Source organism: Arvicanthis niloticus, chromosome 13 (assembly GCF_011762505.2).
Source record: "Arvicanthis niloticus isolate mArvNil1 chromosome 13, mArvNil1.pat.X, whole genome shotgun sequence".
Classification (NCBI taxonomy): Eukaryota; Metazoa; Chordata; class Mammalia; order Rodentia; family Muridae; genus Arvicanthis; species Arvicanthis niloticus.
The window spans coordinates 66,727,670-66,747,381 of record NC_047670.1 but is presented as its reverse complement, the minus strand read 5'-3'; the positions used below and the strand labels follow the sequence as shown (position 1 = coordinate 66,747,381).

The following is a 19,712-nucleotide window of genomic DNA, read 5'->3' as shown; positions in this document are numbered from 1 at the left end:
GAACCCATAGTCTAACCTCAGCCCCTGATCTTGTTGTGGCCTCACCTCCCTAGAAGCCCTTTCGGGTGCTTATACTCTTAGCTCCTTCACTTCTCTACTGTTTGAGTCAACATTCCCTGCTTAGCAAGGCCCTTTCTAAAATCTAAATTATCCCCAACTCTTTCCCATTTCTGTCCCTCTCTATCATTCTGTATTGTTTAAGTCTCCATCTCATTTATTGTATGTCTGTTCCAACAGTCGATCTCTGAGGACTGGCAGCTTTTATTCTGCTCCCTGGTCTGTCCTGGGGAATGAACAGTGCCTACTGAGGAAAGGTGCTCACAAGAGGTTTCCTTAAACAACAAGCCCATCCAGTGTTAAATAGGCAAAGGGAGTGACTGCGCTGCTATTGCCTTGTTTGTAGGGAAGACCGGGAAGAGGAGGGATATTTTCTCATGGTTTCAGCTGTTCCTCAAGCAAAAGACTGTTCTCTCATTGAAGGCTGTCATAACGCTGTAAATATGCCCCTCCCATGTTTACTAATTAACCCTTCTTCTTGCAGTGCAGAGAAAATTACCAGTATTTTAGAAGTAACTAGAGCTACATATGTCATTTTCATATATGCATATAAAATTTCACCTACATGAACTTTACATGTAATATGTGTATATAATTTTATATGAAATCATATGTATATGTGTCTATGAATGCAGACAAATTGAGTATATTCCACACAAAATTACTTGCAGCAGAGTGTTGTGTTTCATTTTCTATGGATATTTAAAATCACATTTAATATATAAAGAGTAAACCTTTATCCCATTGTGAGGGGATAAATAGAACAACTGAAAATAAAATTGAATATACAGCACAGTAGCCTTTGTTTTAACCATATCAAAGAAAGATGTATGTGTTCAAAGTTGAAATTTTAACAGAAAATTTTTAATTTTGTTCCTTTTCTGAAGCGTACAGTTGCTCTCATAGACCAGTGACTCCAAAGATATTAATAATTTATCATATCTTTATCCATTGCTAGAGCTTAGTTATAATTCACAGTATATTGCAGATACCAAATTAAAAAAACGATTGACCATACATCATTCCTGATTACTGCTCTATTTCTGGAAGTTTAACATAACTTCTGCAAAATCTACCGTAATTTCTCTTGTGTGATGGGAACTTTAATGAGGGCACAAACTAACGTATGTATTGTCTATAAATGGAAATGACTAGGAATCCTTAGGACTAGGGCCAAGTAACGAAGTAGGAAAGTATTTACAACCCCTTTAAGGGATGACTACAAACTGATGTTGTGAATGTTGACTTCTGGGTATGACTTAGTCATTCTACTGCCTAATTTTCTGTGTTCTTGTTTAGCTGCATGATGTTTGATTGAACTTTGTCACTGTTCTGGGGGAAGGGCTCATAAGGTCCCACCGTTATGTGACAGGAAGTAACTATTCTTAAATTTCCCGTGCTTATGAAAAATAACTCCTTTCTTATTCTCCTGTAAGTAACCCCGGTTAAACTCATTGGTTCATCAAGCTAGTCTCAGGTGGAGTCCTTTCTTCAATGATTGTCCTATCTGTGGTGAGTATATGTTGTTCTTCTCCCCAGGCAAAGTTCACGCAACAAGTGCAAACAATGAGTCACTTTAGATGAATGATGGACCATGACTGTTAAGTGAATTGAGTAATTGTTGGTGTGTTAACATTACTAGAACACTCAAACGTGTCTATTTCATTCCACAGTTGTCCAAGAATCTCCATTTACCTGGGAAGTGGTAGGGAGGGTCGCAGAGAAGCACCATGCCCTTCCCTTCCTTCACCTTCACTTCTGGACGCTCCTCAGGAGGAAAGGGGTCAAGATCTGATTTCAAAAGGGAAAAGGGAAATGTTCACTCTGCTCAAGAGAAAGAGATATTTGTTAAGTGTAACCTTCCAGTAATACAGTGTGATCAGGCAAAGCCAGAGAGCTTCCGGAGCAAGCGAGGAAACACATGGATCCCTTCTGGTGGCTGCTCAGACACTCGGTGAAAGGACCCTGGTTAGATAATGGGAAAGTGAGCAATCCCTTGATCCTTTAAATTGTGTTTATTTCTTTTCTAAATTCATTTTTTCCTCTATGTGTGTAGTTAAAAATCGCATCTTGCTTGATTTCTTCACCGTGAAGTACTTCAGTTCTTCATTTGTCTTTCTAATATTGGTTCTGGTTCTTTTTTGACTCCCTCTCTCTTTGTTTGTGATCAACACCCAAACTATAATACTTACATTTTACTCTCCTTAACATGCTGCTTACCTCTGGAAACCTGTGGGCTCTCCAGGTTATATTTTTCCAGAGGAAGGCTCAAAGGTGCATCCCGGACCTGATGTGCTAATGCACCTGAACTCCTTCCTCACTTGCTCATTTGTCAATTTCTGCTCTGGTTGTAGAGCAGAAACACAAATGTTTTATTCCATCTTAAACGCATTTTCCTAGATCCCATTCTATTTCAGTGGCAGAAGAATATTTTTGTCTTTAACTTGAATTTCTTTGAAAAAAATGTTGAGTGGAAGTACTGAATTTTTAAGATTCATGTATTTTGTCGACAATACTCTTTGCCACACTTTTTTAATGTCACTGTTTCTTGACCTGTCTCACACTTCCTTGTGATGACCTGTGAAAACCTGTTTTCATCCTGTAATGTATTTAGCAAGGATAAAGATCTTGACATAAAATCACAAACCAGAGATCAATGACCACATCCTGCTCCCCTCTCAATGTAGAGCTGTCCTTTAGAACAAACTCTAACTTTTATGCTAGCAAGTAGTTTTTTAAAATGTTTTTTGTTACTGGGCCCTGTAAGAAAAATGTCTTAATTCAAATTTAAAATGATTGACTAACTAAAATACAGTTTAGCTGATCCCAACCCAGAGAAGTTAAATGCTGAAGGGCCAGATATTTTCAGGGACAGGGGAGATGAGGAGAGGCACACAGTACTCTGTATATCTCAGACACTTTCTCAATAACTAATTCTCACCCCATGGGTCCTTCAATGAGAACACTAGCATCACTTTGCTGATTCTAGATTACAGAGAACCATTCAGGCTTCAGAATGTAGCTCTGGTTTCTTTTATATCATCTTTAGAGTACCCATAGTACTTTGCTCATGCTGAGCTTACCACTGAAAGCCTGTTCTCCTGTTCAGTACATTTCTTCTCTGGCATGTTCTTGTCAGTAGTCTGTTTCCCTGTTTTATTCTTTTTGGTGAACTCTTATGATTTACAAATAGGTCTTGGTGGTCACATAGAATTACTATATTTTAACTGAAAATTTCACAAGGTTTGTACTTTTTTCACCACCACCAACTTGCCACCTGTAAATGAACAGCCACCATGACTTCATTAATAAATCACACAGAGTCATTACATTGGTTGGAATGGTAAGGCAGAGGGTCCATATTCAGAGGGACAAGGATTTTTAATTTTACTTATTCACGAGTGTGTGTGTTTATGTGGATGTATATGTTTGTATGCATATGTGTAATGTGTGTGATATTTGGTAATTGTACGTGTGTGTGTGTGTGTTTGCTTTCTACCCATGGAAACCAGAGGAAGGTACTGGATTCTACAGAGCTGGAGGGACAAGCAACTGTGAGTCACTCAACATGGGTCTTGGCAATTGAACTTGAGGCTTCTGCAGTAGTCAGCACGCTTCAACTCTGAACCATCTCTCCAGGAGAATTGACTTTAAAGGGAAGAGAACAGCTGAGGTAGTTAACCACCTCGCAGTCAACACTCCCACAGACCATTTATATAGACTTGGATCAATAATTAAAACGCATGTAACTTCATTTCAAGTAAATCCATCCTTTAAAAAGGTTATGACTACTTACACCCAAAGCTCAGGGTTGCCTCAGTGCTCCTGACCATTCCATAGTTGTTGGACGCCAAGCAGTAGTACAGCCCAGCATCTTTCTGTTTGTCGGGGTTGTTGATAACAAGGTTTCCTCCGACCATAGTGTACCGATCGTTCGTCAGGTCAACATCCCCATTATTCATTCTCCATCTAGAGAAAAAGACATTAATGTTACTCTGAAGCTCATGAAACCTGGAAGCTATCTGGCTAACTTCACTAGAAGGAATTTAAGTACAGTTCCATGTGTGAAGGGAGATGATTGTACATGAATCAGTGGAGTTTCTTAATGATCTATGATTCTAAGTGTTTTGAAACATGAATAATAATTTAGCTAAGGTGCCAAAATGTAAGTGTGAACTCCTGGCACATTCTCTCATCTTGAACAAAGTATCCTATAGAAAAATGCGTTATTGAGTTTTATTCCTGAGACTGACTTGATGTATAATTTCATTATTTAGATATGAGCATATTTGATAGCCATGTTTTTTCTGGGTAGTTTCACAGGCATATAGATACATTGTATAAAATATTAAAACATTTCTCTAGCAAAATTAAAATATAAAGTATGAGTATCTGGTTACATAGCACAGCAATTTTTCAATAAAACTAAAGGAGGCAGGTTGTCTGGTCAGCAATTAACACATGTTTACCACTAGAGGGAGATCACACAGTTTAAAATTACTCTACTAGGTCTTAATCCAAGCCACAAATTAACTAGTAAATTAAAATTTTCTTCAACCTAGTATTCAGTGGTGCCTTTTTATATTATTGAGGGGGCGACTTTTGTTGAAAACATTTTCTTCCACTGTATACTCCTATGTGTAACAGTGTCAATGAAAAATACTGTGTCTAATTACATCACTTTAGAAAAAAGAAAATATTAAAAATTGAATTCTGCTTTTTCAGAGTAAGTTGGAGAGAAGAATGCATGTAAAAAAAAATTTCACTCATGATGATAGCAACAAATCATTTTACAATTATGCCATGCTGTGCCAGGGTCCATCTCTTAAAGCAATGTCCCAGGAAAAGCATCAGACAAAAGTCCTGACCTTGAAGTTCAGGGGGCAGCTGTGGCCAGATGCCAAATACATTTCTGATGCAGGTGAGGATAATGGCAAAACTGCCATTGAAACAACACATTGAAGTATTTTGAAATGGCAAAGCAACACATTGAAGTCATGGCATAACTTCAGAATGTGTTTGTAAGTCAGGTCACTAGAAAATTTCCCAGTTAAAATCCTTATGGGGTAAGAGCTAATTTCAAAAGCAAGAACACACAGTGTCCCATTCATGCTTGTTGTGATCACCTCAAGTCACTTGCTTTGATTTCAGCAGGGTCATTCCTGCCCCAGGCATGTAGAAGTGGTCTGGAGTGATCACAGCACATGCTCCCTAGTCAGGCAACTTCAATTTTCTGGATTCTCTCCTCCTTTATTGGGTCCAAGTTGTGTTAATTGCTTTGACTTCCTGTGGCTGTAGTTGTTTAGGGTATCATATAATTTTATGCCTTGCTGTGTGTTTGGATAAATTCATTGTCTATTTTCGGAAATGCGTGCTGAGACCACTATGCCTTTAGATATGCTTTTTATTGCAGTGTTCGCTTCTTGGGGGTGAAGTCTGGGGGAAAAAAGAATGTCAAGACTGGTGAGTAGCAAGGAAAATTCCTTGTACCTCTCACCTTTCAGGACGCCACCATGAATAATCCATCATCACAGAACACGCCACAAATATAAAGCTACTCTGTGAAGGACACAGTGAGTGATTACTGAGGGCAGTGTGGTTTCTTCTGTAATTCATGACATTTGAAAATCATCCTTTCTTCCACCAAACAAGTCTGCTCTTCTCTTCCCTTTTAAGCTTTTATATTACTGTCTGATGCAGCTGCCTCTATCAGGATTAAAGATCTACCTGCCTCCCCCAGCTCCCTATGTTAATATATGGACAGTCAAGCCATCACAAGCTGGGGTTTTAGTTTGGCTTAAACTTGTTGGGTGAAGTTGATGACATATTTGCCAGATTACATTTCTTTCATACAGCCTCTGTGTGGAGAAGGCCTATAACCCTGCCAGTGCCATGATCCTAGAAACACTGAGCACAGCACCTGCTGATGGGTTGCCTCCCAAGCCAGTCTGGAGGCTGCTGCTGAGGACAGTATCTTGGAATGTGTATCACTGAAATAGTCTTGAGATTTACACACTATTTTTAGAACTCATCACACCTGTGCTTTGGTCAGGCATCTGTGCTTAACACACAGGGTGAAGCCAATGCGTGTAATGTAGTATTTAGCATCCTTTCTTGTAAAAGTCTCTGTAGATAAATTTCCTCTATAGGCTATCACTGATGCCAGCCCATGACCGTGTGCAGAGGCCATTGCAGTAATTTTAGCAACCAAATAATTTTTAGAACAAATGTGTTATTTGTAATTTATGCTGTCCTCCCGTGCATGAAATTGAAGCCATAAAAATAATGTCAGGATGGTGATTTTTTTATACCTAAATTTGTATTTTACTTTGGGACTAATTTTGTAAGTATAGCCAGAGGCAGCAGAAAAATGAACACAATTAGAATTAAGTGGTGAGAAAGAGGTATTTTCTCTATAATAACTTTGTATAATAATGGAAAGCTATTTTAAGTAGAAAAAAAATGCCTACTATCAAAAATTAATTATCAATCGACAGTCTTCAATTCAATCAGGTAATAATTGTTCACTACAGCCCCGTTTCCCCATCAAGCACTTGTGGGTTTATTTTCCCCCCATGAAAACACTTCACAAAAGAAATTAAAATTTACTGGCATTTGGTTAACTTTTAGTCTTTGAATAGTATTAAATTGTTGGTGCAATTTTATAAACTCTCTGTAGCACAGAAACCCATTTTTATTCCTTATAACGTTTTTATGACAGCACAAGAAGTAACCCAGGAATGTCAAAAGAGGTGCCTCCACTTTGTTCAGAAGGTAAACATATTTAAGACACATTTTTGTGCTGGAAGTACAGCCCAGTGGTAGAGTGTTTGTCTCGCGTGCATGGGAGTCTGGGTTTAATCCTAGCAATGCAGGAAATGTTCTGTGTTGTCAGGGATAGAGATTTGTGATCACTGAAAAAGGGTAACACTTTCTGGGACTGCCTATGCAAACTTTGAATATAGGTAATATAGAAACATTATTGGTTACTCATGGATTTGAGTTATCTAGGACAGTGAATACAAAATTCTTTTATCTTCAATGGTATATACTTAATGCTTTTATGTAACATTTGTTTGTTCTGAAGCATCAGTTCCATTAGATGATATCAAATCTACATGTGTTATGTCTGAATAAGAAAAATTTTACATATGTTTAAGAAAAACACTATGTACATAAATATCATATAGTGTTTTCAGTAGCGTACATGCCAATATTTGGATTGATGTTCCTTGACCTTATAGACTTGTCTTAAAGATTTCTCTACAGATCTGAGGTCATGAATGGCACCTGTACTCTCCACCTTTCCCCTCCCTCTGAAACAAGCAGTGAGTGGCACACATTACTTGTAAACTGGAAATGGGCTGGCTCGTGCCCGGCAGTTGAGTGATACTTTTCCTTCCAGTGACTCTTCTGGGTAAATGGTATTGATTGGTTGCTCTTCAAAAATGGGTCCAAATCCTTTGTCCTCCTCAGAGACTGAAACACAAACAAGATGACCTTATAGTGTACATCCTTGTAACTAAAAGAAATTTTGGTTGCATCAAAAGTGTCTCTTTTTTGACCATCTCTCATGGTTTCTCTAATGTACCATTTGCCAGTTATCTGGTTACAACTCCTTTTACACACACACACACACACACACACACACACACACAAACACACTCATAAACATTTATATTCACACATACACACATGCTCACACTCCCATTCTCACACATTCATGCATACACACACACACACACACACACAAACACACATGCTTTCATGTCTTTGCCTGAGCTTTTTTTTCTTTGTGAAACCATCATCCTGCTTTTCTTATTAAGTTTGTATATTTGTGACCCAGACATGGTGGTAATTCCTTCAGAAGGCTGTATCCCATCCTACTGTTTTAAATCATTCCCTTTTGTGGCCTGACTTGGGCTTTGGTACTCAAAATACCTGCTTTGATTTTTGATGCAACCTTTGTCTCACCACATTGTCAGGACTCAGAGACAGGTGACCTCTTTAATTACTACACCCTGATAGGCATCTGCTTAGTGGTCTAGACTGTGAAATTGCTTAAGATTTTAGAAAGTAGGAATGAGACAATAAATGAATTCCTGAATGTTCTGAGGAGATTATCCTCTTTATTTCTTTCTTGAACACATGACCATGACACATACTCAGCATCATTTGGGACAACCTATACAGAAACTGTGAGTATGGGAGTTGTAAACTGGATTGCAACCCATCACAAGTACCCAGTTTGGGAAGCAATTTTCTGTGAGTCCATCCTCTTTGGAGGTAAGAACATAGGGTAAGTTGAAGAGGTGGGAGTCACTCACCGGTCACTAGCTCAGCTGCATCTGCACACAATAGCTATGACCCAAATGTTCTAAATGAATTAGTTGTGAGCCATGTGCCAGAAAGGAGGGAAATTCTTCCCTGAGGTCACTGGCATGGCTCAGATAGACAGAAACTGTGGTTCACTCCTCCAGCTTGTGTTATTGTTTGTCTTTGTTTCTGGTTTTGTTCACTTAAGATGCTCTTACATAGCCCAAGCTGACATCCTATTCCACATTTTCCTGTCTCTACCTCCCAGGTGTTGGCATTGTAGGAATCTGCCACCATGCCAAAATCTTCTGGCTTACTGTTTTCTCCTCTATTTAAAATGTTTTTTCACACAATATAATTTGATTACAACTATTCCCCCTCCTTTCAGTTCTTTCCCATCCTTTCCCATCCAGATCTACTGCCTTTCAGCCTTTCCTTAGGAAAAAAAAATAAGTATCTAAGAAATAGTAATAAAATAAATATAAAACACAATAAGACATAGTTCAGCATAATACAAAGACATATGCATTCACACACAAGGAATTCCCAAACACAAATAACCAGAAGGTATAAATATATGCAAAGGACCTTAAAGTAAAAGTAATTAAATAATTCATCAAATAATTAATGATAATAGATAAGATAAATAAATGGGAAAAAAGAATGCCCTGACTCAGTATTATAAAACAAAGGACCTACAACAATGGTATTGAGTTTGTTTTGTGTTGACCATCTACTGCTGGGCATGAGATCTGCCCTAAGAATGATTTGTGCAGGTCATGTGCATGATGCTTCAATTTTTGAGAGTTCATATGTTTGTTGATCATGCCGTGCTTAGAAGATCTTGTTTCCTTGGTGTCTTCTATCCCCACTGGCTCTTACACTCTTTCTAGTTCCTCTTCTGCAGAGTTCTTTTAGCCTCCAAGGAAAAGGTTTTGACAGAGACATCCCATTTATGACTGAGTATCCCAAGATCTCACTCTCCACATAATGCCTGGCTGTGCATTCTGTATTCGTTCCCATCTGCTGCAGGAGAAAGCTTCTCTGATTATGGCAGAGCAAGGCACTGACCTATCAGTGTGGCAGAATGCTGTCAGCAGCCATGTTATTGCTACGTTCCTAATGTAGGACAGGTATTTGGTTTTCTCCTAGGTCCCTGGCTGATCTAGTCTCAGGTTCTTTCTTGGCCACCCAAGCAGGGTTGATATGCTCATTTCATGGAGTGGCCTTGAGTCCAATCAGATATTTATTGGTATTCCCACAAGCTTTGTGCCACCATTGTACTAGGGTATCTTAATGGCAGGTCACCATTGTAGATTGAAGGGTTTGCAGCTGGTTTTGTTTTTAAGGTTTTTCCACTGGAAGCATGCCAAGTACCCTCCAGTACCATGAACACTAGTCTGTAGGTGAAAATGCTTTAAATAGGCACCAGCTTGACTTCTCTGTGTTCAGTGGGTTGTGTAGGTGCTGTCTTCAGGAATAAAGCTTACAGTCAGGTTATGAAGAAAAGACAATAGCCTTGGAAATAACCTGGGTTGTTTGGGGGTTCCCATGCTGCTTCTTGGCCAACAACTACATCTGGTATCATCCTTTCCAGAAGCTTCATTTGTTAGCAAGGGATATCTAATTGGGGCTCTGAGATTGCTTTTGAATAGATGATTTAACTCAAGAGTCATGCTGGATTTTATCTTCTCTAACACCAACCTATGAGATCTTGTCTGAAAAAAATTACCCCCTAACAGTGCTAGATGCTAACCTTTTATGATGTATTAGCCATATATATAATATATTATATATAATTGCAAGGCAATTCTGCAAAGAGTTTACATAAATATTAAATTTGTGGTTAAAGTTATATAGGTCAAACAGAGCATCGTTTTCTTTTCAATGGCAGTATTTTGAACAAAGAATGTATGTTCATTATCTAATCTTCCACTAGCTTTTAACTTCTATAAGAACTGACTATGAAACCTTAGTGGAATAAAATAACAAAATTAAATTAATCTTCATAAAAAAATTACATTCAAAATATTTTAGTTTTCCCATTTCCAGGATAGATCTATACTGTTTAATGAGCACGTGGTACTTATATTTCTAGAATTTTCTACGCTAAATAGGCAATGGAAACCCTCTGGGGCTTAAGAATGATTCTGAACACTTGATTAGGGGATGGAAACTGGCCCTGAAGAACAGCAGTTACTGCATCAAGTCTTTGTCTACAATTGTTGTGCTTGGCAGCAACATAACCTATCACCAATGTGATCACTTTGTGGTCCCTTAATTCACAGGTTTGTGTAGACTCAGACCAAGAGACAGATCTGCTATGGATAGAGAACACATCAGACTCAGAACAGGACCCATTAACGCAGATTTACACTCACCTTCAGGAAAGAGTGTCTCTGTCTCTTGGTAGTCTAGCAGTAGAAAGATTCAGGTGAGAGTTTTAGATGTTTTGGAAATTTTATAGAGGAGATTGATAGATGATAGATAGATAGATAGATAGATAGATAGATAGATAGATAGAAAGAACATTTTAGGGTACACAAACATTTAATTTACATGTTTTCTGATCTGTGCTTTTCTTAGTATAAACTCATTTTAATAAAAAATTCATTTTCCAATATACAATGTAGCTATCATACCTCTACCAGAGAAGTACTTTATTGAATATGTAAAAAAGTTGATAAAAATAAAAAGATCACACCTGCTTATTTGAAGTAAAATTTGCAGATGAAAGACCATCAAATGCCATTGCTTCTCCTTGAGTGGGCTTTTCATGTTCATAGAGTACATAATCAGTCCATGGCATGAACTAAAATTGGGTCTTCACACTTTCCTCATGTAGAGATAGTCCTCTGTAATCTTGTTATCTGGTTTTATTTCCAGAAATTGAAAGTAAGATTGCAGTTTGTGCTCAAGAGTTATTTTTAGTAATTTTTCTAACTGTCTTGAAATAAACTCTATTTTTTCATTCTGAAATATGTCATCTGAATCTGTTATTGAATAGAATTTTTGCATAAATGTGTTTTCCAATGAGTCTCAGAAAAATCTATTAGGAAATAAAGTAATGGAATCAAAAATGAAAAGTCTATTATTAGATTCCTTATCATATTTATAATATTTCTTATTATGGAGCTGAGAGTGGTTTAAGCTCTCTTGAAAGTCAATCAACTATCTACATGCAGCAAAAGTTACATTGTTTACCACAAACTTCTAGACATTATTGGTCCTTTCTTTACCGAGAGAATCAAGATATTTAGGACTTGGGTTTTAAATACTGTGGTACCTCCATAACTTTAGGGTGATGGGCAAGAAGTAATGTTGCACTAATTTACATTCCTAACAATGCAATACTGGGAGTTTTTTCATAAGTCCAGTTTTTAAAAGGATGGAGAAGATTGGATTCGCAGACTAGGTTATATAGACCAAATTTTTGCTTGGCTGTACATCACAGGGAAAGTGCATTATAAATTTATAGACCCCTTGAACCTCAAACCATTTCTTCAGCTCTTAGATATGGCTACAAATATTTCCAGGCTGTAGGAGGAGCTAAGGTGGGAGGAGTGAAGAGAAGGAAGAGGAAGAGCTAAGGGTGAGACGAGAATGAGAGAGGGGGACATGGAGGCTGATATTCGCTTGTCTGTAGCAGTCAAAGGTAGTTGGTACATCTAGGTTGGGTATTGGGTTATACCTCTGATTGTAAGGGCATCTTGTTATTGATCATTACCAAATATATAGCCTTTTATTAATGTTTAAGCATTAGAGTCTCATTTTTCTACCGGGCCTGCATGGTTGGTAGGATGGTCTGGGCAATGCCCAGCCTTACAGAGACAGCGTGGAAGATTGGCAGACCCACGCTGGCGTCTCGTGGATGGCAGGGCTGGTGTTTCTGGCTGGCCGTTTATAGCTGGGGCATGCACATGGCCTCTGGCCATGTGGTTGAGCTAGGCAGAGCCACCACAGCTTAGTCAGTTGGCGTAACCTGCAGCTGCTTTTTAAAATTAGTTACTTCACCGGGGCAGTGGTGGTGCACACCTTTAATCCCAGTGCTTGGGAGGCAGAGGCAGGCAGATTTCTGAGTTCAAGGCCAGCCTGGTTTACAGAGTGAGTTCCAGGACAGCTAGGACTACACAGGGAAACCCTGTCTCGAAACTTCAACACCAGGCTACTTCATATATGACTGTACCTTAAATGTAAAGTCTGTTGTAGCTGGAGAGGACCCAGACTACCTATGGACATGCATTTCTTTCAGAGGAGTCTAAGATTTCTTTGTCTTAAACGGAGATAGATGAGGGAGAGAGGGGGGAGAGAGAGAGAGGAAGAGAGAGGAAGAGGAAAAAATGCCCCCTCTTCACTTGGAATAGTCTTCTGTTCATATGTGACAGCCAGCTGTGCAGTTCATGGAAAGCTTGAAGTGGCTCACTGTGTTAACCACTTGTACATCACAGGTGGCAAAGAGGCAATTGTTGAAATCTGCTGTATTTAAAAAAGATGTACCAAGGAATTGAAAAGAACAAGCATAGGAAAGAACTTTTTGCTATATTGGTGTGAAGAAGATGGAAAAGTATAGAGTTTGAAAATAACATGTATTATTATTATTATTGGTTTGATAAGACAGGGTCTCTTTATGTAAGCATGGGTGTTCTGGAACTCCCTATGCACACCAGACTTGTCTTGGATATCCACCTGCCTCTACCTCCTAAATGCTGGAATAAAAGGTATGTGTCTCTCTTCTTCTAGAATATGAGATGTATGTGTTAATAACGATAGCCATAAAGAGGGGGAAGTTGACAATAGGGAGAGTAAAAAGGGACATTTCTGTGACAGCAGGTTAAATGGATCATATGAGACAGGACTACCTCACAAGAGCACAACAGGGTGTGGTGAGCCCTACAAATGGCAGCACAGCACACTGGTGCAGATATGAGCAGTGATTAAAGAATATAGGGGCAGCCTGTGGAACTGCCTTCCTGTCATCTCCAATCGCCCTACATAATAAGAACCAAGCCCAACATGCCAATGTCAGAATGTACAAGTATTTTAGAGTTATGAAGAGTAAGGTGCCCTATGACATGACTGAGGGGGGAAATGGGCACATAAGGAAATGTAGTGTTAGCTGGACAATCTTAGCACTTCACCTGAAGGGAAGCGTCACAAATTTAAGTTTAACATAAATGGGGGATGCTTAGTGGTTAACAGGGGTATGAACATATGCATATATTGAATCGTTCCTCAGAGATTTACCTTGCAAACGGTGGGACTTTGGCATGCTCAGAGGGAAGGTTACGTGAAGAGCCATGGAAAAAAGCCAGGATCAGCTGAAGGTAGGCACTAGAGTTATGCCTTCAAAATCACAGGACCATTTGGGGCTAATGACAGGTTAAGGAGGCAAGGATTCTGCAGGATCTAAGGGACCATGGTCATGCTAACATCTTGAGTCTGGGTTCTATTTTCTAGGGATGTGAAAAAATAAATATGAGTTCTTAGTGACTCAGCTAGAGATGTTTTATGATGTCAGTGCAAAGAAATGCCTGCCCTTAATTTTTTTTAGTACTATAAACCTTGACTGCAATTAAAAATAAACCATTACACTTAACTCTGCAGCAGGATTTCCAATGATTTATTTGACAATAAAGTATTTTCTAATGAAATTTCTGCTAATATCCTATAAAAATTGCAAGTGTTTATTCTCTCTCTCCCCCCTTTATCAGTCATCCTGCTTATCTAGAATTTGTACCATTTCTACATGTTAAAATACTTCAGGGTTCTTTATCTACAACATCCATCACTAAACACACCTCAACCATCAAATAACTCCTTTAATACAAACTCCATTTTTTCTTAAAGAATAGCTATTTTTTTCATATTCCTTACTTATGATAAGGTTCTTGAAGTCTAGTCACTGATCTTTACAAAACCTACATGAAGTGATTGCCAGCTCACAGCGTAGGAGGGATTTGGGCTAAGAATTCCTTGTACTTCTGTTCTTTAAACCTACAAGTGAAAATCCTTCTCAGTACAAATGGCATCATTTGGATTTGCCATGCAGGTTGTCACACTGGATGCTCAGCAGTTCTTCATGGCTTTGCAGTCTGTCATTTTGCAGTGGTTCTAGTAGGTTCATAGTTACTAGTCACTGGGCACATGGTCCATCAGTCACAATGACAGCTGCATTCATTCTGTTTTCTGTGAGGGTCTTGTGGTAACAAACCTGGTGACTTTTGCATATTAAAAACAGAAGCTCATGGAAGTTGACTAACTTGTGCAAAAATCTACAAGCTTAGACAGTAAGTTCCAGCTGGATAGGCAGATCCAAGTTGACCTTCTTTGCTATACCTTTCTCCTTCAGCAAAACCAATAACCACAGAAGACTCTGACCAGCAGGACTGGTTATTACATTCAATCCATTTCAAACAGGAAATTTTTATAGCATCTGTTAGCTCCCAGCTACACTGATAAGTTTCCACATGCATTAACTTGAGTTTTCTCTCTTGAAGCAAACAAGAGGCTTGTAGAAAAGTTAAGCAGTTTTAATATTTTATTATTATTAATTGGTTATTTTATTTATTTACATTTTAAATGTTATCCCCTTTCCTGGTCTCCCCTCTGCAAACCATGTATCCCCTCCCCCTCCCCTTTGCCTCTATGAGAGTGCTCCCCCAGACACCCACCCACTGCTGCCTCACCCCTCTAGCATCCACCTACAGTGGGACAACAAGCCTCCACAGGACCAAGAGCTTCTCTCCCATTGATGCCAGATAAGGCAGTTCTGTGCTACATATGCAGCTGGAGCCATGGGTCCCTCCATGCACACTCTTTGGTTGATGGTTTAGTTCTTGAGAGCTCTGGAGGGTCCAAAGCATTGCACTGTTATAAAGTACATAAGACAAATGGAGACCACATTGAATAATTTCATCTGCCTAAACCTGGTGTGTGTGTGAGTGTGTATGTGTCTGTGTTTGTCTCTGTCTCTGTCTCCCTCTGTCTCTCTGTCTCTCTGTCTCTCTGTCTCTCTCTCTCTCTCTCTCTCTCTCTCTCTCTCTCTCTGTGTGTGTGTGTGTGTGTGTGTGTGTGTGTGTGCTTGATTGTTTTTCAACAATCAAGCAAGCTATTTTATGATCCAAGAAAAAAAATACCTTACAGGATTTCTAAGTGACCCAACAATAGTAATTACCATCAGGTTTAGAGTGATCATAGATTAAATCAGAAATCAAATATCATTTTACACACACACACACACACACACACACACACACACACACACACACACACACACGTTATTTAAAACTTACCTCCATGACCATATCTTCTGTGCCATGTAAATTCTAAAAGGAAAAAGAATATGAAAAACAATTTTAGTTTGAAATCAATAGAATTAGTATGAATTTGGGAGACCAATAAACACTTTCTATTTCATCTATAATAAAATGTCAATAGCCATATAAAATTTATTCATATGTACTACATGTACATTATACATGTGATTATATATGCACATATGTGTATTCATATCATTATTGTGGCTCTGTATATTTTCCATTGCCTTTAAATGCTTAAGTACTAACTGTGGCAGGATAGAAAGAGGAGGAACAGGATGGGGACAAAGTATAGAAAATCACCTTGCTCCCTGGAAGCAAAGATTTCCAACACAGCTAGCACTTTCTCAAGGCCTTGGTCCGTTGCCAGCTCTCTAGGAGTATCAGTACGGCCCCTCTTTGTGCTAAGATAATAGTTTTTGGATTGATCTTATCAAACTATATATTTTTTGTTAACATGCATTCTCTCATACATTACGTCCAGACCAGTTTCCCCTCCCACTCCTTCTTCACATCTCCCCTTACCCCAGATCAACTCCTCTTCCGTTTCCCTTCAGAAAAAAATCAGACCTCCCAGGAATATCCACTCAACATGGCCTAAGAAGTTACAATAAATCTGGGCACAAACTCTCATATCATCTCTGGAGGTGGCAACCCAGTAGGAAGGAAAAGGTTCCAATTACAGGCAAAAGAGTCAGAAACATGCTCCCACTCCCATTGTTGGAAGTCCCACGAGAACACCAAGCTATACAACCATAAGGTTGAGCAGAAGACCTAGCATAAGAGGTCCATGTTTGTTGCTTCAGTTTCTGTGAGCAGAAAATTGGGAACTGATCTGCCTCAAGACCCAGCTATAACACTGTTGGGCATATTCCCAATGGACATGTCATTTTACCACTTGCACAACCACGTTCATTTACAGCTTTATTCATAATAGCCAGAAGCTGGAAACATCCTAGATGTTTTCCAATCAATGAATGAATTAAGAAATGTAGTACATTTGAACAGGGGACTATTACTCAGCTGTGAAAATCAATGACATAAAATTTGTGAGCAGATAGACCTAGAAAACATCATCCTGAGTGAGTGTAACAGACCCAGAAAGATATACATGTTATGCACTTACTTATAGGTAGACATTAGCTATTAAGTAAAGGACAATCATGCTACAATTTACAAATCAAGAGAAGCTAAGTAACAAGGAGGGATCAAGGGTAGATGCATGGATCTCCCTGGGAAGAGGTAATAGAATAGATTTTGTGGGTGTGGATGGGAGCAAGAGGGATTGGGCAGCACAGGGTGTGTGTGAGAGAAAGAGAGAGAAAGTGGGGGGAGGGTCCTGGGGGAGACAACTGGAATTTGGGATGGATACTGGGGGCAATGTGGAAACCTACTGCAATGGAAACTCCCCGGAATCCATGAGAGTGACCCCAGTGAAGTCTCCTGGTAATGGGAGATACACATCCTGTTTTCATCATGTTCTATAACCTGGCAAGCCTCCAGAAAACCTCAGACCTACAATCTTGTCCTTCCTACAAGACATGAAAAAGTAATGGTGGTGCCCAACTTGTGGGAGTGCCCAACTTATGACTGGTTCAACTTGTGGCCCAAGCCAGGAGAGGAAACCCACACTTGACACTGCCTGGATGACCAGGAGTCAAAGACAGGGCAACCCAGAGACTGGGATAGAACTTAACATGACTAGAAAGAAAAAGCCTAAGGATATTCTGCTGTACTCATAGATAGGTGCCTAGCCCAATTGTCACCTGAGGGGAGTCATCCAGCAAGTGATGGGAACATACACCCACAACCAAACACTAGGCAAAACTGGGGGGGGGGGGTTGCAAGGATTGTAGGAGCCAGGTTGGAGGATACTACAAGAACACAGCCCATAGAATCAACTAAGCAGGGCTTATCCTACTATGTTCTTATCCAAGGCACCTCTGGATCCATCCTCTATTCTTAATTAACAAAAACAGAGAAAGGGAAAAAATTTTTTTCTTCTCAGACACCTTTCCAGATGTAACTTGAGAGTCATCAACATGGTGTCTATGTTGATTTTAGGACAATTTTTGATTATTCTATGAGAACCCTACACAGGTGCTCAAAGTTGCGATTTAATTTCCTCTAAGTGCTCTTTCCTGTATTTCTAATAAACTCAGACTCTGTCATATAAGGGCTTGTCTTTAAGTTCTTTTTGACCTCAAAGCCAAGGATCTGGTTTGACTTGAGTTTAGGCGAGTCCCTGAAGGACCAAGGGAAAGCCCGAGGCTGCTGAGGGCACAGCATGGTGCTGTGGCTGTCTCCCACTATCGACACTAAGAAAATTATTTCCACCAAATTTTGGGATTAGTATAATGAATATCACTATCTCCTCAAAATCCATAACTTTTATTTTCTTAGAAATAAATAACAGCTGGCTGTACTGTGATCCCAGCACTTAGCCTAATACAGGAAGATCGTTAGTTTCAAGTCATCCTTCACCACCTAATAAATTTCAGGGTAGCCTGGGCTACAAGAGACCCTATATCAGACAAACAAGTGAACTAGGTAAATAATAAATACAATAGAATAGTCTTTGGGTACATCCTTAAAGAGACCAACAGAGACTGAATGAAAGGACCAAATACATCTTCAATTGAATAGTAACGTACAAGTGCCCATTGAGTGAAGGTCATTGAGGTGGGGGTTTTAGGAAACAAAATGAATATCAGGAAATGTACTATTACTACATTGGGAAGTGTGGGGAGGAAACGTGTCTATGCTTGTGGGAAATATCTCTGAATTTTCATATTTGCTCCAAAAGGGAGAAACATTGTCTTTGTGCCGAGAGCTCAAAGCTGCTGTTCTTTTCTTTATAGCTTATGGACATCATGGACTCTCTGGACACTCTTTTCCTAAAATCGCATAGAGAAGCACCGGATTTATCAGATTCAATATTGTACTGGATACTCCTAAGAGCCATTGTTTATTAACTTTGAGAAACGCTATGAATCAGTTATTAAACACAGCTGTATTAACTCAACCTAATGAATGCTAACTGGCAAGTGAGTGAGTTGTATTAAAGACAAAAGGCAGACATTTAACATGCTACTTTTTAAATTTCTTGCTACATTTTACTATTATTGCCTGCACTGAAGTGTCTTTGATTGTAGGCAGGTAATAGAAATACCAACCACCTCTCCCGATTCTACATTAAATAGTGTTGATTTAAACCATGTCGTCACATGCCAACTGTTTCTATTACCAGAGATACAACATTTACGAGTTTATGAGCATTTTACTACTCTGGAAACTAAGCTAAATCTTACAAAATTTTATTTAAAAATAAAAAATAAGGCTATTCTTAGTATATAAAGTGTATTTGTTAATATAACCAGACCCAGAGGTCAAAAGAAGATATAAATTCTTATTTCACATGAAAGATTTCATGATAAAAATGAATATAGATTATAGTCACATAATTTATGGAAAACACACAAAGGATTTTCCTTACCTCCTAGACAGGATGTTAAGGAGATTAGCAGGAGATGACTGACCAGCAATGACATTTTCATCTTTTGTTGAATAGATGGGTCAGTTTCCAAAAGTAATGAAAGCTTTATGGCAGTTGAGTACTATGAAAGACCTGTATGGAGAAAAGACAGGACAATATGTTAGAAGTAGGGGGTGGCAAGATAAGAAAAGAAATGAAAGCAAGAGAAGACAAGAGGAAACAAATGGGAACATCAAAGGGGAATGGGGGGGACAAGAGAGGACAAACATCCAATAATTAGGGACAGTGACATTATTAACTATGTTTCAGTTTTCTGATGTTAACTGATTTTAATATATTTGTAATGAGAAGAGTCACATTCTGTGGCCTTGGCTGGCCTCCCAGCATGCTCAGGCTGGTCAAGACAAGCCACTCTGATGGCAAATAACTAGGTTTCTTATCTTCTTTAACACGAAACACACTAGCATCTACTGAAACTTTTAGATTGTCAACATTTTAATAGATTAATTTAATAGATTATACTTAGT

The 19,712-nt window shown here is 38.9% G+C and overlaps 1 protein-coding gene across 4 annotated transcripts in view; it reads right to left on the bottom strand.

Annotated features, from left to right (window-relative positions):
• Cntn1 (contactin 1) overlaps positions 1-19,712 on the bottom strand; it is a 285,977-nt gene that overhangs the window by 106,995 nt on the left and 159,270 nt on the right. For all 4 annotated transcript variants that reach the window (XM_076911932.1, XM_034516364.2, XM_034516363.2 and 1 more), the window contains exons 2-6: positions 19,186-19,317; positions 15,666-15,698; positions 7,404-7,536; positions 3,854-4,026; positions 1,753-1,848 (exon numbers count right to left, since the gene is read on the bottom strand). In XM_076911932.1, coding sequence (XP_076768047.1) covers positions 1,753-1,848; positions 3,854-4,026; positions 7,404-7,536; positions 15,666-15,698; positions 19,186-19,246 — 496 coding nt within the window. In that variant the 5' untranslated portion in view covers positions 19,247-19,317. The remainder of the gene's footprint in view (positions 1-1,752; positions 1,849-3,853; positions 4,027-7,403; positions 7,537-15,665; positions 15,699-19,185; positions 19,318-19,712) is intronic.